Source organism: Colossoma macropomum, unplaced genomic scaffold (assembly GCF_904425465.1).
Source record: "Colossoma macropomum unplaced genomic scaffold, Colossoma_macropomum, whole genome shotgun sequence".
Taxonomy (NCBI): Eukaryota; Metazoa; Chordata; class Actinopteri; order Characiformes; family Serrasalmidae; genus Colossoma; species Colossoma macropomum.
Genome location: NW_023494784.1, coordinates 10,103,117 through 10,124,662, shown reverse-complemented (window position 1 = coordinate 10,124,662; position 21,546 = coordinate 10,103,117). Strand labels below are relative to the sequence as shown.

Sequence of the window (21,546 nt, the reverse complement as noted above, 5' to 3'; positions counted from 1 at the left end):
CTTTAAGACCTCAACAAAGTAGAAATAAGCTCAACTACACAACACACACAGATACATGTGTGGCATGTATAAATATATTATTTTAATGAGACTGGTTGACCACAAGATCACTATTAGCTGGAAATTTTTGCTGATGAACAAGATTTTGAATTAGCTTAAAATATGCAATGTCTTTTTTATTGTGGTCTTTAGGCAACTTTTTGGAATATAATTAGAGATTTCTCAATTCATTTCTTCCCCCTCAGTATAATCCTTAATATTCATATTGGCCAATACTGTGTCCAATCTGTGTATTCACATATAATACAGCCAGTAAAAATATGCTAGACTGTTAATTCAGGCTACAGTACTACTTCATTTTTAGCATGTACATAATTTACATTCTGGACTGATTTGTTCTAAGCTACCTATGATATATACTTTGACATCCCTTTGATTTGTACCAGTTTAAAAACGAAAAATCCTTTGTGCTGTTGGTCACTACCCTATTTGAACCAGAAACCCAATTTGGACCACGCATGCACAGCAAAGGCATGTCAGCATGCATTGTATAATGCTGTGTCTGAAACTGAAGGCAGCTGCCTCGATCCCTTGTTGTCTCATAAGCCAGCGTCTCAGAAGGCAATGTTGTGATGAACGTACCTACAACCGAATCACATTTGAGACGTGCTTCGAAGGCAGCGATACATCACTGTGTTGCCAAGACATGACACCTGAATGCTAGTTGTTAGCATTAGCATCTGTTTTCAGTCTTTTAAGAAGGCTAGGATACATCTATGCTGACTGCCTTACTGCCTCAGAATACTGTTTGAGTAGGAAACTTACATTTCAGACACAGTCAATAACGGGCAGCATCCATAAAACAGTAGCTCCATCATTAATATCACTCGAATTAAAGTACTTTCGATATGATTGACTGTAAAACTGCAATAGCTGATGTTATAAAAGTCTAAAGAACGTCACATAAATTGCTTATATGCTTCAAATGTCTGTGTTTCAGTCAGATCTGCTTTAGTTAGCTAAGTAGCATAAAAACCCATGCTAAATCTCAAATGGCTCTGTAGACCCTAGCTAAACAGTGTGCTAAGTTTTCAAATTCTACCTTCTACAGTCAAATAGTCCACTATTTGTCAAATATGGATGTGGCTGATTCTCAAACAACTATTTTAGCTATAATATGGCATGTGCGGGAGGCAGTGTTTAAATTTCAATCTAGTGCACTATGTCAGGAGCAGGGAGTTTTTAGCAGTTCAGCCCCATCGTGGGAAGAGGGGTGTCATTGGATTGCTGCTAAATAAGACTGGCGTTGGTTATTTGGTGACCAAAAAGTACTTATAATATGAAGGTTTTTTGCATTAAACAGTGCTGAGTTATCATATGTTCATTATTATATGACAAAACGTTTAAAACTTTGTGAAATGACCGCAATATACAGCGATGGGCAACCAAACGTTCTTCTCCTCATTCAGCAGTCCAGTCAATTCTGAAAATTGTGTATATTATCATAGTTTAGAACACCCTTCCCAGTGATAAAATCACAGTAAGTGAAATCACAAACTCCAGTGGCTTATTGCTTTATTAAATTACTTCATTTTTGGTATTTAATGGTGTACGCTCGCATTTAAGGGCAGAAAACAGATTAGAAGTTTAATCACTGCATGCTCACATTTTACTTACCCAAACTTTGACTAAAGTCAGCTAATATTAAATATGCTTTTATTTAGTACAGAGTACACTACGTCTTAAATTCCACCTTAAAATAACTCCACTCTGCAGATACTTAGACTGCTTTGCTTGTTTCCCAAATTGCCTCACTGCTTCAAGATGTGGACCAGACTGGAGCAAATAAAGCACAAAAGAAACAAAAGACTGGGTCTGGATCAGGCTCAATGTAGCCAGTACCCTCTCCAGTAAAATTGGCCTGGATCAGAGAATTTAATACAGCTAATAATAAAAATTTATGACCTTTTAAAATCCATTTTTAGACTTTTTTTTAAGATGTTTTAAGGATCCACAGGAACGCTGCATACCCAGTGTTGACATCTTGAGTGATTTGATCACAAGCGGATTATGATTATTATAGCTGTTTACACCTGACATTTCCATGCGTCTTGAACGCATCTCCAGCTAATGCATCTGATAAACAGACAGGAGAGCAGATGAAGAAAAACTGCTTAGCTCCATCCATCCCTGCTGTGATGATGGCGTTAATTAGACTGTTCTAAACTGCTGTTGGGACTGAACTGGGACGCTTTACTATTCACACTACAATTTTATGCAATCATATGCGTCCCTGACCACCTCTGTTGGTGATTAAAGTCATCGGAATGCACTGGAAGCCCACTCAAACTTGCACTTAGCACTGTCCACTTATAATGATGATCACCCAAAGCATATGTTTATGCTAGGCGAGAATGGGGCCTAAAAGTAGTTAAAATGCAAGCTATTCTGAATGAAGAACTGCCAAAAAGATGAATGTGTAATCAAGCAACACAATATGTTGTATTCAGAGAGCTGTTTTAAAGCAGTGGAGCATCTCAGCTCATTTTAGGGAGTGAATAATTGTTAAACTTACATCAGGACCAGGATCGCCTCGAGGTCCATTAGCGCCTGGTGTTCCAACTGGGCCAGGGGGGCCTTTGTCTCCTGGAGCCCCTGGTGATCCGGGTTTTCCTGGAGGACCCTGTAAAAGATAGACATATTGAAATATGTGAGGAAGACCTGCAAAGGCAATTAGTCCCTTCCATGTCTTTTATGCCATTCATAAAATTAAAAACAGTATATCAACAATATTTATGTATACTGGGCTGTTTTCATGTGAAGCATAACTCGAATTGGTAACACTTCATTTGAAGGCTACCTACAGAAGGACTTCATTACATATGACTAAGCATTGAATAATGTATTTAAAAAACAATACTTGAGTATTTATGAACAGCTTATGTTATAAATCGCTAGATGACAGAAGATGTTTTATGAAGTAAATAACATTGTACTGACATAAGGGACCTTAAATTGAAGTGATGCACATTTTGAAGTTTACAAATTGAAGTTTGCTTCATTTATAACACTGTTATAACTATGTCCTTCTCAAATGATGAGCTTATACAAGGCTATGCAGAGGCCTAGATAAAAACACTCAGTTGTACATATTTTGAAGTACAAAAGTTCAGTTTTTTAATGTGTTTCAAAAGGAATGATGCCTACCACCCTTATGTCAACACCTTAAAAAGCTTACTACATTTACTTCATAAAACATCCTATTTCATCTTGCAATTAATGGCATAAGCTGTTCATTCATACTCAACTATTGCTTTTATAAGTACACAATTCAATACATATTCATGTGTTAGAAAGTCCTTATGCAGGTAGCCTTCAAATAAAGTGTTACCCTAGATGTTAGGAATGGTAGCTACAATGATGTAATTAATTTTTTCATGAAATTAAGTAGTGTAACACATTATAATTTAAATTCTTAGAATGACATTACAGGCTTCACAACAGCATGTAATGTTACTTTACTTTCGTTACTTGTGTTACTCCAGTTAGTACTGATTTGCGTGGGTTTTAGAGAGTAACATCAAAGTAAAGTAATGAGTATCCAGATTACTGTTTCTAGGAAGTAATAAGTAATGAAATTCCATTACAGTTTGAGCAAAGTAATGAGTGATTTGTGATGGGTGGCTTCTTTTTGAGTAACTTCCCCAACACTGATGATTTATTCTTTAAGACTATGAAAACAGGCACATTTATGTTTCATTCATTAATGTTCTCTACAATGTACGGGATACTTACAGCTGGCCCTGGTAACCCTGCCATTCCACGCTCTCCTCTCTGTCCGGGAAGACCCACAATTCCTCTTTGCCCTGTTGTTCCAGCAGGGCCAGGTGGACCATCAGGACCCTTCACAGAAATTAATTAATTGTATTTATCTCTATTCCTTTTTATTTTATTGAAACGCAGATAATAAAGTGCTAATTGACCAAAACGCTAATGGGACTAAGGTAAGTAACACTGTATGGGGACAAGTTACCAAGATTTACATATATATACTTGAATGATATAAAGTGCTAACTGGCTTCTGCTAGCTTCACTAACAATAATTTATTATTAGTATTTAATCTTAGTATTTTTAGATAAAGTATTATGCTGCTGGAATGCTTACTGTTGGTCCATCCTCCCCAGGGTCTCCCTTGTCTCCAGGGCTTCCAGCAGGCCCAGGTGGACCTCTTTCTCCTTGGCGTCCTGGTGGTCCATGGTCTCCACGAAGACCAGGTGGGCCTTCTTTCCCAGGAGAGCCAATGGGCCCAGGCTGACCAATAGGACCCTGAATGACAGAAAGTTCCACAAATTCATTGACTAGGTCAATATTTTTTGTATTTTAAGGAAACTAAATCTTCATCTCTTGTGTTAATGACAAAGGATACTCACAGTTGCACCCGGTGGACCGACTCTTCCAGCAGATCCAGGAAAGCCAGTGGGGCCCTGAAGAATGAAGCATTTTAGCTTGAACGTTCTAGCACAAACCTACAAGCGATGAAGATCTAACATCTGAAAACTATGAGGATGGCTAATAAGTAGCTTCACTTACAGGTGCTCCTTGTGTTCCTCTTCCACCCTTTGGTCCCGCTACACCAACTGTGCCCTATAAAAACACATCCAGGCATGACCTTTCAGATGTTGTCTTGGACTTTGTTGGGTACAAATTCCATTTGTGAGATTTCTGTCACCTACCACAGGCCCTGGAGGTCCAGCCAAGCCCTGGGGTCCAGGAGATCCAGCATCTCCTTTCTGTCCTGGCTCACCTGGTTCTCCTTTTACTCCAGGTTGACCATCTGGACCCTGAATATTGATAAGAATAGCATAATGCCAACCACAGTCACTTTGTCTTCATTTACTGGACTAAACCATATTGAGACGGCAAGGAATTAATGACATTCTGCTTGCAATCTACACAGGCTATAATTAAAAGTACAATTAATAATTGATTAAATAAATGAACTTACAGGTGGTCCAGGAAAGCCAACAGCACCCGTCGGTCCAGGCTCACCACGTGCTCCCTAAAAGTCCAAGGATAATATTTATGAAAATGTGAATCTATAGCCTAGTTTGTGTAATAATGTGTGTATTTGGAGCTTAACAGCTGACATACAGGCATTGCTCTTGATCCTTGAGGTCCAGGTGGTCCCTTAGGGCCAGGCTCCCCCTGTTAAGAGGATGTGTTAGATTCTGCTTGAATAACAATGTTGTTAACAATAGTTGAAAATCTCAGATGTAGAAAATCTGCTTACCTTTTCACCACTTGGGCCAGGGGGCCCTGCAGGACCAAGCGGTCCTGGAAGCCCCTGTGATAGACATAGAACACTGTATTAGAAGATGATCCTGCTATTAAAAGAAAACAGTAAATGCCCTGAGGGCTAAGCTCCTCATGTGTATCTGTGGTTAGACAAGCTAATGCAAGCCTCCCAAAAAATCCCCTCACAATTGTTCACCCGAACTGCCAACATCCACATTTCGACACCAGTGCCAAGTTCTTCGTAGTCAGTGTTGGTCGCTTATTCTAGACAGCTAAGTAATAACATGTCGGAGGTGCTTGATCTGCATGATCAGCAGTGAGGGTTGTGACCTTTATTTGATAAAGCTACAAGGTTCACTCTGCAGTCTTGTATTTGCCTTAGTTACTGCACTATAAAAATGATTTTTTCAGTGGAATAATGATCTAGAATACTTGATGATGAACTGAGGAATAAGTGTGTCAAGCTTACTCTTGCGCCGTCATTTCCAGGAGTTCCCTCTGCTCCTTTCTCTCCTACTGCCCCCTGTAAATATGATGTGAAACAATAAATATGTCTGCATGTAGCATATCTACTTCACTTGTGACTCATGTTGACGTTGTACTTACTCGCTCACCCTTAGGACCAGGTGGACCAGAGATTCCTCTCTCTCCTGGCATTCCCTGAAGACCTGGAGGTCCCAGATCACCCAAAGCACCCGGAGGTCCAGGACTTCCCTGTGAGTAATGTACTGTATTAGCTTGCTAACATTTAGGACTACAAGACTTGATGTTACAGATTGAAACACTTACAGCTGAATAGTACTAGACATGAGTCAGAGACATTAATGATGCAATTAGAATGCTTCGCAAGTCATTTACCTTTGGCCCATCTGGTCCAGGTGCTCCTGGGATACCTTTGGCTCCTGGCAATCCATGAGGCCCAAGCTCTCCTCTCTCTCCTGGAGTTCCACGCTCTCCCTGTAACACATACATATCATTAAAACTTATATATTGGCAATTTTTTCCACTCTTATTTTGAAATGTGCAAGGTTTTCTGCCGCTAATGTCTCAATAGGCCATTCAACTTGTGGTAACATGTTACTTGAACCCTGTTAGATAACAGTGACATAGCCATGGCAGATTTCATGACAGATTTTCTTCAGCAATATAACAGTGTCATGTTACAATTGCCATTAATTGTCATGACAGGTGTCATAATCTTTGTTATGGCTTTTGTCACATGCTCATTTTTTGCTATGTGCTCTAGTTAGCAACATTATGGCATCATGACAATTACCATTAATAGTAACATGACTGTTATATCATCAGACATAATCTGTCAGAACAAGTCGTTACAGCACATGACATCTTCCATGACATGTTTATGTCATGCTTATGTCAATGTCATGGAGCAAAGTTCAGGTAAAGTGTTACACAACTTGTTTTCATGTATTTCAATGTGATCAGCTGCGTTTGCCCATAAACTTCCACCATAGACAACACATGGTGAACCGAACTTGAGCCATACTCATGAACCCCAGTCAGTTTCAGAGCAGGATAGTTTGCAATACAAGTGCATTTTTTAACGGGCAAACTTACCCTTGGTCCAACTTGTCCCACTGGGCCACCATCACCAGGGATACCCTAAACAAAAGCATACAAAAATTATACGTTTCCCGTTTAAAATAGTGAGTCTATGTTGTCAAACAGCTGATACAGTGGATTTAATTGAATGGATTTGAGATACATTTCATTCGTTGCATAATCTTACCTGATCACCGGGTTTCCCCGTCTCTCCCACTGGACCAGGTGGTCCTGGCAATCCCTGAGGCACAAGGATAAAGAGGTTTGCATACTCAGTAATGTCTTTAACAGTGAAATGTTACATACACAGTAGTATCTCGAATATAATAAAGAATAAATCTCTTTTATACTTTGAACCCTTGCCAAGAAGCAGTTATAATCAACAGCTCACCTGGAAGCCAGGCATTCCAGGAGGTCCCTGTTCTCCTCTGTCGCCTGCTGGTCCCTGTGTTACGGAGATGAAACATTTAATACTGGTATCGCTGGCTTTGATGTCAGTACAGTGCAAAAAATTCAAAGAAATAAAGGCTGAAGTAAAAAGAAGCACTTACAGGAGGACCAGCTGCACCTAGTGGACCAACTTCTCCCTCTTTCCCAGGTGCCCCCTACATGAATGTCATTACATGATTACTAATATATCCTTTGTCATGACTTGTTGAACAGTTTTGCAGCTACTGTTGTTACCTACCCTCTGCCCTGGAGCACCTGGTGACCCTTGCTCACCAGTTTTTCCTGGATCCCCCTGAATTACACCATAATATCCGATTAGATCCAGAGAATGAGAGCACTATGAAAACATGGACATGTGAAAAGTGATTGTAACAAAAAAAGTCTTGACTTACGCTGAAGCCCTTGGGGCCTGGAAGTCCCATTGACCCTGCTGGACCTCTAGTTCCAGTAGGCCCTGGAGGCCCAGGGCGTCCGTCCTCACCTGTTGCACCCTACATGAAGCACAGAAAACTACACTTAATTTCAGTTGTTTTAAAGGTAAAAGCAATATGATATTTTTTGTTATTTATAAATTGGAAAATTACAGAAGTGAAACTTGATGAAACACTTTATTTGAAGCTTACCGATATAGGGACTTTATAAACATTGAATAACATATTTATCCCATATTATTAAAGCAATTCTTGATCATTTATAAAAAAAAAATGTCTATGCAAGAAACAGTAGATGATGTTTTATGAAGTAAATGACATTGTATGGCTGTGAAGTGCCTCAAACTAAAATGACAGACATTTCATTTATAACATTGCAGTGAAGCATAATTCCCAAGTAATGGAATTATTACAGTTACACATTTATGCTACATTATTTTGGGTAACATATCTATTAAGGAGACTAGAAATAGTGCTTTTGTCCAGTAAAATATGTAGAACTGGTGTTTTTAAATTGGCCTTTGTCTATTTATAAATAGAACAAACGCCCATCACTTTAAAAGTCATTTACTTCATAAAGCACCATGTATTCTCTTGTGATTATTGGCATAAACTGTTCACAGATACTCAATTATTGCTTTATAAATACATTATTCAACGCTTATGCATGTGCTTTCAATAAAGTGTAAATCCTGTGCTATTCCTGCTATTCTATGCTATTCATAAAGAATAATTACACAAAGTTTTTCCTGCTGCCATTACATCCAATGAATGTGATGTTAGTAGTCTGTTCTTAAATGTACCTCAGTAAATATCCTGCCAGTTACGGCTGTGAAATATTGTTCAAACATACCGGAGGTCCTGGCTTTCCTTCAGCACCTTGGACTCCAGGAGTACCGGTCAAACCCTACAATAAACAAGATCCAGAATGTCAAAACATGGATATGTAAAATGAATACTGTGAGATGTATGATGATTTAGATGAGCAGGTGTTTTAGACGAGTCAGTAAACTTGTTTATGTTTTACCCTTGCGCCTGGCAGGCCCGGTTCGCCGGTTCTTCCAGGATCTCCAGTGGAACCTTTGGGGCCTGGTGTTCCAGTTATACCACGGTCACCTTGTGCACCCTTAGAAGAGTATAGAGAAAAAATTACAGTGACACTTTATTTTGAGTGGTGCTTTTTAGATGAAACAAACACCCAACGGACTCTCAGTAACACGTCAAAAAACATGAAATATATAAAAAGAATATGAGGAGTAGGATTAGGTTTTGGGTCGAGGTTAAGGTTAGGGTTAAGATTACAGCCAGGGAGAGGGTTAAGATTAGGTTTTGGGCTGAGGTTAAGGTTAGGTTTAAGATTAGGGCCAGGGTGAGGGTTAGGTTTTGCGTAATGGAAGTAACATATTAACAATAACATCTACTCAATGTAAGTAATCTATCAACAGAACATCTACAAGATATTTACTTCAGTGTATTCAGATGATTCACTACTGATACTTCACTGATATGTTGATGATGTGTTACTGATGATCTGTTAAGAGTTTATTAGATAGATAGATAGATAGATAGATAGATAGATAGATAGATAGATAGACAGATACTTTATTGATCCTGAAGGAAATTTAGCTCATTAATTAATAAAATTAATTTAATTTAAATGTATTTGATTTAAATTAATGTAATAAATTTAGCTTATTAATCATCTACAAGGGACCACTCAAAATAAATTGTTATCAAAATTGCTTTTCGTTGTTTCGCTCAGCAAACTGCACCCACATTTTGATCATGTACTTACCTTGGCTCCTTGTAATCCATCTTGACCAGGGAAACCCCGATTTCCAGGAGCTCCCTGAAATATTAATGAAAAAAAAAAACATAAAGCATGATTTTATGTGACTACCACTGGTAATATACTACACATAAATACAATATTTGACATGAGATAATGAGTGAAGAGGAAATCTGACTCACTCTCTCGCCAACAGGTCCAGGTGGGCCGACAGACCCAGAATCTCCTCTAGGTCCTCTCTTTCCCTCCTCTCCCTGAGGTCCGATCGCTCCCTGTGCTCCTGGGGGCCCCTGCGTTATAGAGTTCAGACATTATCTTACACCTACAGAAAATAACAAGCTTATCCTCTTAAGCTTGTCATTAGAAGACAGCGGCTTTATTTCGACCTCACTTTTCTTTAGTCTCCTTCAACAAACCCATATTTAGTCTGATCATCGTCACAACTTACTTGTTCTCCCTTAGGTCCAGCTTCTCCTTTAAATCCAGGAACACCAACATCTCCCTGAAAATAGAGATAGGGGTGAATCTAAGAAACCCCTTTGAGGTTCAACAGGGATCTACATCTGACCCTAATAGCTGTTTTATTGCCTCAGTTTGAAATATGTGAAACGGCACAATGACCACACCACAACTACAGACGTAAACTCAGTAGGTTACATGGATTCTTGATTGGACCTTTAAATATAAGATTACAAATATGAGAATGGACTATATTTTATACTTCAGGATGCATTAGGAAGATCTTACCACTGAACCTTTAATCCCAGGCTGGCCAGTGCTTCCCTGAGGTCCTGGAGGGCCAGGTGGACCAAGCAAACCAACAGGCCCCTGTGGCCCAACACTGCCCTGGAGAAAAGGACCATAGGCTCTAATGATTCTGTGGTGCAGCATAATGTTCAACAGTGTCTATCACAATACATCATTGTAATTATGGATGCTTTTCGTTTACATACCACTGGACCTTTGGTTCCTGGACCTCCATCAACACCCATTGGACCCTATATTATTCCAAATTAGATTCAAATAGACGCGTCACATAAAAGCAAATTGGCTTGGTTGAGCACAAAACATCAGCTATGAGTGAAACGTGACATAAGAAATGAGTACGGACTTGTAGGCCCATTGGTCCGAGTCTGCCCTGTGCACCGGTCTCTCCTCTCTGTCCTTGTGGTCCCTCAGGGCCTCTAACTCCTGTAGGTCCTGGTTGTCCCTATCAAACACAGATCACAGCTTGAATGTTTATGTTTTCTATTAATAAACAGTACCAAAGACACAACATCTAAATTGTGCTCATTTGGAATCAAATAAAAGAGAAAACAGACTAACAACAATTTGAAGACATTCCAGATTCGAGGCTGAATTTGAGTAGAAGTAAAGTAGATGTTCTTGGTTTTTTCATGGCTTACCTTCATACCTGGCGCTCCTGGATACCCAGGTGGTCCACTAAGACCCAAAGGACCCTTTATGTGGTTGAAAGTTCAAAGATTATTATCAATTTAAAACCTCTTTTGGATTTTAAAGATGGTACAACTGCTGATTAACTGATTAGCTGGTGTCTTACCATTGGACCTGGTTTCCCAACGTTTCCTTGAGTACCACGCATACCCTGAAAAAGAATTCAGTATTAATATGAGTGCAATATGTTTGTTTCCAAATGTACAGTTCTAGATAATTTTGTCATGGCAAACATGAGACTCTGGAATAAGCAATTTGCTTGAGCTTCACGTGACACAAGATACGAGTTTTAATTAACGATTTTCTTGATGTTTGTTATATATTTTTTCTTAATGTTTTGCATCTTTGTACTTACAGGTGTCCCACTTGGCCCTAGGCGTCCCCTCTCTCCTGGCATTCCCCTTGGGCCCTACAATTAGAAAGACCTCATCTTTAGCTTTTATCTCATTATGAAACATAAAAAAATGCTCTAAATCTCTGCACCACTAGCAGATTCAATTATTCTGTGACCAGTATTTGTTCACTTTACCATGGGGCCAGGTGCGCCCAGTGGACCAGTCCCGCCAGATTCACCCTAAGGTTAAGACAAGTAAAATGTCAGAACAGGCAGACTTTGGGCAAATATGTTGGACAATATTAGACCATAACATAAACAAAGACATGACATTTAGACAATACGCATAATTTAATTTTAAATCGGCCAGAGTAATGATTGAAAAACAAATCAGAAGGAAAAGAGCTTTTAAACAAAGCTGTGTACTTTTGATCCAACAGCTCCACGTTCTCCCTTTGGACCAAGTGGACCTTGGTGTCCCTAAAATGAGACAAAACATTGTCAGAATCAAGCTTAAAGCTTTATGTCAAACATGATTAAGGAACATTAGTTGCACATTCAGCCACCAGGGGGCACACCATGATGTGCTGTTGAATTGTGGCTCAGACAATGGCTGACATGGTGCTTTTGTTAGTTAGCGTTCATCTGGTTTCACAGATTTTATAGACCTCGAATGTGTGAAGCTTGAAAAAACATTCTGTAGTTTGCTGAAAGATTCACACGATCACGACTGTCATTCATTTCTAAATGTGTGGACTTGCCTGAAGTGCTTCTTTTGCGGTTCAGACAGATGGTGCAAGACAAATGACACAAACTCAATGATATATTGAAGACTCAAGTGTGTTTGGTAAAGGGGAAATAACACTATTGATTAGCCCAATTTCAGCCATTGAGAATGAGAGGGCTGTTAAGCTGCCTTGACAGGAGCCGAAAAATGATTTTGCAGAGCTGAATTTGAAGAGCGCTTGCTGCTGTGATGGTTAGATTAAAGGGTAAAGAGAAATGAACAATGTACTCACTCTGTGACCCTTCAGACCTGGAGGGCCTGGTGTCCCTGGAAACCCTCTGGCTCCCTAAACAAAGACGTAATTTTAAAGTAATATCTACAAACTGACTGAAAACTTAAAAATATCTACAATGTAGTAAATTTCATATTTTTTAATGTAGATTTGGTCAGAATGCTGTTTACCGCAGATCCCGGGAATCCGATTTCTCCTGCACCTCCTGCCGTTCCTGCCTCTCCCTACGAGGTGAGATTGAAACTTCATTAATTTTATCACTTGCTTATGCTCTTTACTGCTTTTTGTGGACATTACCCGCCCTAGACAAGCAGTATTCACAAACAGCAAAGACTGTACTCACATCTTCACCTGGCTTCCCTGGAGGGCCATCAGGTCCTCGTGCCCCAGAAGGACCCTGTAGAACAGAACAGGAGTTAGATTTGTTGATTGATCAGAAGTTTATGGCTAAAGTATGAAAAAAAAAAAAGTTCAGTGTGATAACTAATATACTGGAGGCTTGTGTAGGGCTTTGTTATCTCTTATCAGTTGCTTTTTATATTAATTCTATTTACAGTATGAGGTCTACTAGACTCTTTTTGTCATCTCCACTGTCTCTGCCAAATGAACAAGTTACAGCCAAGCTGGTCTTAAAGCTAACATGGCAAGTAGTCTAGTAACGTACTACGGAGTTCAGTTCTGGGAAAGTATATTTTACTGGAAACCACAACTACCACAAAGTTGTTGTTTTTTGCATTTTTTCTCTTAATTCTGGCTGATGATTGTGTCGAATTGCAAACAATTCACTCACCATTGGTCCAGTCTCTCCAGCATCTCCAGGGGCTCCTTGTGGACCTGGTGCCCCCTAAGAAGAGTTAATGGAAAAGTTGATGTGGTGACCATTGACAATTTTCATCTTGTGTTTATCATGTAAAAATTCACACTTACTGGTAGACCGTTGGGCCCAGGTGGTCCTCTTGCACCTGCCTCCCCCTAAAAAGATGAGTATTATTAGATGACTATTAGAATAGTACTCGTCGCCATTACCTGTTGTCTCTGTCCTAAGCACCTTTCTTCAGATAGATCAGATGTGAGCAGATTTGTTCACAAGTTGATTCATGCGTCCGAGTCTGAGTCTGTTTTCGAATCACTGGGTTCCAGTCTCAAGTCTTTAGTAGAGAATTTTGTCTTGATATTAGCCGCAGATATTGCTTTGTACAAAAAGTATCCCTTACTGAACACCTGTCATGTTCCACATGACTTCTAACAGCCTGAATGTCACCTTTGTAAGCATTTATAAACACATTTATAACATGTTATAATGTATGTATTATAAACATGGTTATAAATATTTATAAAAAGAATTACACCGAATTACACTTTATAGCCATCTTTATTATACATTATGAATTGTTAATATAATGCATTATAAATAGTGTTAATAACATGTTATAATGTCAGTGCCAAAGAAGTCAGTCCCAGCTTGGAGAGCGTAAAGTAAAAACAAATACCAAGCTAACGGTGGTGTACATTACCTTTCCCACATTGGGTAAAACACTGATGGCAGCTCTAGTTTAAACTCTGACATTTGAAGCCTGTAATGTGCTTTATTGTGTATGTTTTAGTGATTCAGTAAATCCTTCAGTAAATACTTCAGCTTGAAGCCTCACTCTGAACACTGGAGGAGGCTTTAGTACAGTACGCTTCACTTTACTTAGAGTGGACAAATACAACTTATGAGCTCTTATAATTTGTTATAATCAGTACTTATGATGTATTATGTTAACAATTAATAATGCATAACAAACATGGCTATAATGTATAATACATTTTTATAAATATTTATAGCTATGTTTATAATGTCTTATGAATGCATTATAACATGTTATGAATGTGTTTATAGATGGTTACAAAGGTGACATTCATAGAAAGTGTTACTGAAAATTCTTCAGTGTAAAGGACAGAACAGAAGCGTTATGTGCAGTAAACGCTGTGTTTAAAGGAAACGGTAAGAACTAAAAGAACTTAAAACTTTCAGTTAGTCTGAAGTTTATATAGCATGTAAGCCAGCTAGGTAGTATGAAAAGTAATCCAGCTGAAACTTTACTAAGTTTCAAAGGAATATAATCTGTATCATACTAAGACATCAGATAGATAAGCTGACAGCTTAAAATATAATAGCTAGTGAGTTAGCAAGCATACTTGCTGTTGCTGTGTCCTAAACCACACACTACCATACTACATAGTATGTCAAAACTAGCCACCATTTGAAGTCCATTCATTAGTTTAGTATGTATAGTACAGTAGTATGTGGATTTGGGATGCAGCCTGTGTTTACTGTACCCTTCTGTCCATCAGACTGAAGGTGTTTCTATAATAAAAGACTTGTTATTTGAAGCCATGTCAAACCTGATGCCACTGAAAAATGGCAATGCAGTAATGACCGCAGTAAAACTGACAGACAAAGTCACATACGTAAGGCTGGAAACAAAAAGTTAAAACTGTAAAGGTGGTAATCTTAATTTAATCAGTTGCTTGTGTTTTTCCTCTGAATTGTAGATCTTGAGTCATTTCAGAGTGAGTCTGAGTCACTAGTCATTCAATATGTCACTTTAGTTTGAGCCACTGACCTGAGTACCCATCTCTAGGTGTAGCTACCAAAATCAAATGTTTCATATTATTATGAAATTATTATTATATACTCAAATTAACACTCTCAACAGTTTTTTTAACAGTTCCATGAGAACAAATAAGCAGAGGTGAACCCTCAGGGCCTGCTGGGCCTTCAGAGAAGGCCTAATGATTTCTGGGAACTAAAGAGTACATCTGTAATTCTTAGTATTTCTGTAATTTTCTATATGCTTGTATTGAACTCAGGAAGTTGTAAGTATTACAGCAGTACTCTTGTTTAATTAAGTTTTTCTGATGGAAACAGAAGGGTTAAATTCTTAAAATGTGGAAAATTGACCAATAAGGAAGATGTAGATAAGGTAGATGTAGCTAAGCGAGCTTTTCTATTAGTTAAGCCTTTAAGAGGTAAAGAGAAGATCCGAGGCGGTAGATTAACCATCAGCGTGATTACGAAGTGACAAAAGAATCAACCAATGATGTTTCGATTTCCAATAGGTGGGACCAGTTTCAGGAGGGAAGAAGTCACTCTAGGCCTTCTGGAAGTAGAGATGTCGCTGACTGTTGTTAGAAATGAAAAACAGCGGCGGCAGCTCTATATTCCATAATGCTTCAAATGTCACTGTTTAATCTAGAATGGCCGAAAAATATTCATCGCTGTTAGCTTAGCACTAACACACTGCTAGAATCCCTTAGAAGAGAAATTAGCATTATCATAGAGATGTTTTTCCCTTATGTTTTGAGATATATGGTCCAAATTGAAGGCCTAGCTCTAAAAGTCATGATTCCCGAATCATGGATTAAGACTAAACTGCATTGTTTGTGTCACTGCCCCTTACCCTTTGTCCAGGAATCATGGAATGTTGGCCTGCTAGCTTTCCATCAAATCCTCCAGCCATTTGCGAGGACAGCTGACCCTAAGAGAGAAAAGACAAAGAGAAAGGCTTCAACAAGATTCTAAATATCTGATGCTCGGCTCCTCAGAAAGTTAAGAATCAGCAGCCAAAAGTATCTTTGTGGCATGAATTTACATAACTGGCCTGAAATTCCCTTCGTCCTCTCACTTTCCATGCAGTGGTTGTTGTCCATTTTGATTGACTGAATTATTTCAGGCAGAATTATTTCTTTGCAGCCTGCCAGGGGTTTGTGGCAGTATAGAACTCTTGTTGAGTCTCTCAGGAGTGCTCAGGTTGAACTGACTTAGCAAGAAAACTTCTGACATGTCACTCAACTGTCCCAGACTTTCCCAGGCAAAATCTAAAGTTATTACAACAGACATTTCCCAAAGGTATACTGCTATATGAAGCCACACAGTGGACTTGGGCCTTGGGCGGCCATTTCTTATCAACTGAGGAGTATCGTTTATTTATTGAGCTGTTATTGAGTACTGTACTCACTCCAGGGGGGTGGCCTGGTGGACCTGGCTCTCCTGGCTGTCCTGGGACACCAGGCTCTCCATCGTACCCAGGAGTGCCTCTTGGACCCTACAGACAAGGCATTAAAAGTACATTATTATAAACAATGGTGCGTGCCTAAACCATTTATGATTTAGCATATGCTGCCATGACATAGAACGAGAAATATCTCTGTTGTTTCTTACAGGCCTTCCTTTGGGTCCACGGTCTCCCCTGGTTCCCTGTGCTCCTGGTGGTCCCTGTTTAATTAGAGATTGGTAAGACAGTTCAGTAACACACAGATATTTTGAGAACCACACTGCAGAGCACCATTCTCTGATTACAGTTACTACTCAAATTACAGTCTTTCACCAAGTTATAATGATCCAATACTATTATATACAAGTAGATTACTGATAATAAACAAGCACTTGGTAAATTCACCAGGAAAAATGAGCATGCAGGGTGTTGTACTGCCATCTAGTGTTTAAGAGGACTAAATAAATTGACTGAGCTGTTTGAGGAATGTTGTATGGCAGGGGTCTTTAATTAAAATTCAGTAAGGTCCAGTTAGAGTATATTTCCTCAAGCAAAGGTCCGGAACATCATCATATCTAACTTGCATCATGATTCAGTTCCATATACTGTAAACTGAAGTAGCCTAGTAGTTATATCAACATCTTATGCAGTCTTGTTGAATGTCAAATCAAATAAAGTACAGTTCAGTCATATTTCAACAACATTTGCTTCTCCCTCGTCCCTCCCCTGGGTGTGTGACATTCACTCCAGTCTCTGTGCTCATCGTAATGCACAGATCTGATTGGCTGAGTAGCAACACCTGACATACTTACAACGCATGCAATTGGTCTGTGAGTTTCTTGGGCTGCTAATGCAGCGCCATAAAGGGTAGAAAAGTTAAGCCAATTAAAATAGGACCACCTCATCAAAATGAAAGAATTCTCCATAGTTTATTGGTTGTAGGTCTAGGTGCGCATAGGACAGCATCTGGGTCCAGACTCGGACCGTGATCCGCCTGTGAGTGACCTCTGTTACATGGTAATGGTTCTTAATTCTAGTCCTGGAGCACCTTGCCCTGTATAGTTTCCCTGCTTAAAACGCTCAGTTCAACTCAAGAAAATGTTGTTAATTAGCTGATTAGGTGGTTTAAGTGTGTTGGAGCAAGAAAAACTTCAAAATATGCAGAAAAGGACCAAGGGGGATTTAATGCATGGGCTTATCTAGGCTTTTTTCACTTGCAATTCAGGGTATGTTTTCATTTTACACACCGTAGTGCAGAGTAGGCTACATGACACCTACATAAGCTTCTCATAACAACTGACAAACATTTATACGGGCTCATTGCGTAGATTTCATCTGTCATAAAGACTTTTCTCAGCATTGTCAAGTTGACATAACACCTGTTTCAGGTGACATCAGTTTTTTCTGGCGTTGAGTTATATGCTATAACAACTGATGTGGCTTTCCGTATATCAGTGACATAAGATGGGACAGTTTAACTTCATGAACTCACCATTTGCTAGCTAAAAGGTATGATGTGAGTAGGCTAGTAACTTTAGCTGAGGGACCAGATGTTTATCTTAAAGACTTCAGATTGGCTCCGTTTGGTTGCCTTTCTCTGTGTAAATGTTCAAGAATTTTGAAGATTTCATTTAATGCAGCAGTAGACCCAGCAAAAATGCCTCCACTGGACTATTTTGGGCTGACTGAACAATACAAACCTGGGCAAACCCACAAAAAACACACACAGGCCCTTTATGGAGTAGCCCACACTGGGCCTGCACCACCATTCTGGAATGTGGCCAACTGAGCTGGAGAATTTGCCAGTGAGCAAAATCTTATGGGCCTTGTGAAGGCAGCCTATTGTGGGCCATTAGTTAAGTCCTAAGTGGGGCCCTACAGGGCCAATGTAGGCTTCTTTGCTAAGAAGAGATGCTGAGCTCAGAGACACGGACCAGTGCTGGGAGTCACTGACTGATGGCATGTTTTAACACAGTGTGAGAGCCTTTGTTAAAACAAAGGTTTTGTCTGCCATTTCCTGTAGACTTTGTGCATTTAGTCATTGGGTTTGCTGATTTTAGTTGAGACTACCTCTGTCCATGCTTGCTAAGGCCTGTGTAATTTGCACTGTACTGATTTTCTGGATTTCGACTAGACCTGTACAGCCCACTACCAGCCTTAGACCCAGGGCACACAATCAGGTTAAAACACTGGAAAGATGTACTCCAGGACCAGGGTTGAGAAACATGATTACATAGTAAAAAGCACCATGTGTCTCAACAAATACAATTATCTGTTTGATTATTTTCATGCAAGTAATGTAATTTTGCAGTTAAACTGCATAGATTGAAATTGACATGTTTCAATTATACAGGCTTACCATTGGTCCTGGTCTTCCTGGTAGTCCAGTGACCTGTAAGACATTAAATACAGTTTAATTAAATTTAATTCAATTCAATTCAATTCAACATAACTTGTATTAACTCAACTCAATCTGTTCACTCAACTAATATTAACTCATACCTCAACTCATATCAACTCAACTCATGTAAACTAACCTCAACTCATAATAACTCAACTCATTAAGCTCAATTCATAATCAATTAAATAACTCAACTCATATCAACTTACCTCAACTCACATTAACCCAACTCAGATGAACTAATCTCAACTCATATCAACTCAACTAATTTTAACCAAACATATTAACTCAATAACTCAACTTATAACAATCCAACTCAACTAACCTCTCCTCACCTCAACTCATATTAACTCAACTCATGTTAACTAACCTTAACTCATAAACTCACTTTATTTACTTAACTCATATTAACTGACCTCAACTCATTATCTCAATACATAATAACTAATCTCTACTCATATCAACTCAACTCATAATAAACCACCTCAAATCATATTGACTCAACTCATATTAACTAACCCCAACTCACAGCAACTAACCTCAGCTCATATCAACTCAACTCATGTTAACTAAACTCAACTCATATCAACTTATATTAATTGACCTCAATTCATAATTCAACTCATCAATGTTCTTCAACTTACATTAACTCATTTCATATTAACTAAGCTCGACACATATCAACTCAACCCACCTCAATTCATATCACATCAACTCATTAACTCCTCATATTAACTAACCTCAGTTCATATCAACTCGACTCATATAAACTAACCTCAACTCATATTGACTCAACTCATATCAACTCAACTAACCTCTCCTCACCTCAACTCATTAACTAACATTAGCTCATATTAGCTCAACTCATATTAACTAACCTCAACTCAACTAACCTCTCCTCATCTCAACTCATTAACTTAACTCAACTCAACTCAACTCATATTATCTTATGAGTTATTATCCTCATAGAACAATTTCTAGGCAGGCGAAAAAACATTACCACATTTTGAAATTTTCAGCTTTAATGCAATCAGTGAGACAATACAGATAAATTATACTATTATAATGTTATACAATTTTATACGTACAATTGGAACTTCTCCAGGTTCACCCTTCTGACCCTGAAATCAGATTATGGTAGAGGAATGTCTTAAATTTACCACAAAATACAAGGCACTGCAGAATAACATTGTGTTCTCTGAATTTGAAGACTAAGTAGAGAGCAAGTTATAAAGGTTACCTTTAGGATTCTGTCTGAAAATGTAAAAAACATACACAGATGAGTACATGTTCATAAGTCAGTCATCAAACCATACATTCAGTTTTGTTTTTAAAAAATGCAGTATTATATTTGCTTATGTGTTCATTAATGTTAATGTTAGTGTGGTTCATACCGTCATTCCTGCTGATGTCTGTGTCTGTGTTGATGTTCTGGCACACTGGACAGCACTCGCCATCAGGAATCACAACCTTTTCACAGTTGGTCACCTCTTCACATTGCACGTCGTCACACAGGATGGTGCCGCTGTCGCACACACAGATCCGGCACGGCTCGGGCTTCCACACATCTCGATTTGTGTAAATCTGACCATCTTCCATGCAGCTCAAATCATCTCCTACAGCAAAAATAAAAGCCTGAGGTGAGCAGATGTTCTTTGTAATCAATTCTAAAACACAATTTTTATTTAAACGTTATATGAACCACTTATGAAGGCTCATATTTTATTCCGTGTCATTTCTGGAAAATGAAGTAAAACTGTGTTACCGGTTCAACTGATATGTGTGAATAAGTGTTAAATATTTATATATTTTATGTTTTTGGCTGGCAGGTATGGTTAAAGCTAACCCTGAACTGTATTGACCTCAATTCAATTCACGTATGATTATGTGTGGAAGGGGATTCACTGGAAAATGTGCCCCCCTAATCCCCCACCCCCCTGGTTAAAGCCTGTGATGGGTAGACATGAGCTCATTCTCTCCAAAGACTGAGGCAGATTCACAGCAGGAACATGCAGCTTCTCTGCCATTAGCGCTTATTAACTTTTTATTAAAAATTGAAGTAATAAAAGTCCATGAACTTTTTGAAATTTTATTCATTTGGTATTTCTTTTATACAGAATATCACCTATTGTTCCCATACAGTTGTTAAAATCACAGTAAGATTTGAGACAACCCAGAAAATGCTAAAGTAGTGCTGGTACCATGAGCTTTGGCATGTGCAATGGCAGTCCTACACAATTGTTGCTGTCCAAAAAACACAGATATCTCCAAAGGAGACAGGAGAAGACACCTTTATTCTAAGCAGTTTTGGGGCATTTCTATTGGCCTATCCATTACATACATTGCATACAATGTAAAGGGCAGCTGCTGTGCTCAACTGAAATAGAAAAAAAAATGAAAAAATTATGAAGATACATGTTTGGGTGACAAAACACAGAATCTGCTGACCTGTATAAGCGAGAAACACACTTTAGATTTCATAGGTAATAAACTTTCCATCACTCATAGATGAACAGCAGGTGGCATCCATGAGCTTCCTGCACTACCTTCACTGGAACCTTTACCACAGAAATATTCGCTACTCCTGCAAATCTGGCCGCACTCACAGGCAGCTGTCCCCCAGAGGATGACCGAACGCAGCCCTGGTGGTGAACAAATGAATCATTTTTCTCAGTAAGCCATGTTTAAAATGAAGCTTACATGAAAAGCGTGGGATGCAGGAAGGTAAACTGACTCTTTTGGTGCACCCATAAAAATTAATGTTCATA

At 38.9% G+C, this 21,546-nt stretch overlaps 1 protein-coding gene across 1 annotated transcript in view; it reads right to left on the bottom strand.

Annotated features, from left to right (window-relative positions):
* The window catches only part of col5a2a (collagen, type V, alpha 2a), a 60,984-nt gene that overhangs the window by 7,871 nt on the left and 31,567 nt on the right, over positions 1–21,546 (bottom strand). Inside the window, exons 2-44 of the mRNA XM_036577461.1 lie at positions 20,173–20,394; positions 20,019–20,032; positions 19,867–19,899; positions 18,737–18,769; positions 16,545–16,598; positions 16,342–16,428; positions 15,784–15,861; positions 13,265–13,309; positions 13,128–13,181; positions 12,681–12,734; positions 12,508–12,561; positions 12,338–12,391; positions 11,745–11,798; positions 11,514–11,558; positions 11,340–11,393; positions 11,091–11,135; positions 10,936–10,989; positions 10,641–10,739; positions 10,483–10,527; positions 10,277–10,375; positions 9,978–10,031; positions 9,712–9,819; positions 9,536–9,589; positions 8,768–8,866; positions 8,594–8,647; positions 7,702–7,800; positions 7,548–7,601; positions 7,411–7,464; positions 7,251–7,304; positions 7,047–7,100; positions 6,875–6,919; positions 6,155–6,253; positions 5,903–6,010; positions 5,766–5,819; positions 5,292–5,345; positions 5,153–5,206; positions 5,007–5,060; positions 4,735–4,842; positions 4,592–4,645; positions 4,432–4,485; positions 4,166–4,327; positions 3,796–3,903; positions 2,576–2,683 (exon numbers count right to left, since the gene is read on the bottom strand). Coding sequence (XP_036433354.1) covers positions 2,576–2,683; positions 3,796–3,903; positions 4,166–4,327; positions 4,432–4,485; positions 4,592–4,645; positions 4,735–4,842; positions 5,007–5,060; positions 5,153–5,206; positions 5,292–5,345; positions 5,766–5,819; positions 5,903–6,010; positions 6,155–6,253; positions 6,875–6,919; positions 7,047–7,100; positions 7,251–7,304; positions 7,411–7,464; positions 7,548–7,601; positions 7,702–7,800; positions 8,594–8,647; positions 8,768–8,866; positions 9,536–9,589; positions 9,712–9,819; positions 9,978–10,031; positions 10,277–10,375; positions 10,483–10,527; positions 10,641–10,739; positions 10,936–10,989; positions 11,091–11,135; positions 11,340–11,393; positions 11,514–11,558; positions 11,745–11,798; positions 12,338–12,391; positions 12,508–12,561; positions 12,681–12,734; positions 13,128–13,181; positions 13,265–13,309; positions 15,784–15,861; positions 16,342–16,428; positions 16,545–16,598; positions 18,737–18,769; positions 19,867–19,899; positions 20,019–20,032; positions 20,173–20,394 — 3,023 coding nt within the window. The remainder of the gene's footprint in view (positions 1–2,575; positions 2,684–3,795; positions 3,904–4,165; positions 4,328–4,431; positions 4,486–4,591; positions 4,646–4,734; positions 4,843–5,006; positions 5,061–5,152; positions 5,207–5,291; positions 5,346–5,765; positions 5,820–5,902; positions 6,011–6,154; positions 6,254–6,874; positions 6,920–7,046; positions 7,101–7,250; positions 7,305–7,410; positions 7,465–7,547; positions 7,602–7,701; positions 7,801–8,593; positions 8,648–8,767; positions 8,867–9,535; positions 9,590–9,711; positions 9,820–9,977; positions 10,032–10,276; positions 10,376–10,482; positions 10,528–10,640; positions 10,740–10,935; positions 10,990–11,090; positions 11,136–11,339; positions 11,394–11,513; positions 11,559–11,744; positions 11,799–12,337; positions 12,392–12,507; positions 12,562–12,680; positions 12,735–13,127; positions 13,182–13,264; positions 13,310–15,783; positions 15,862–16,341; positions 16,429–16,544; positions 16,599–18,736; positions 18,770–19,866; positions 19,900–20,018; positions 20,033–20,172; positions 20,395–21,546) is intronic.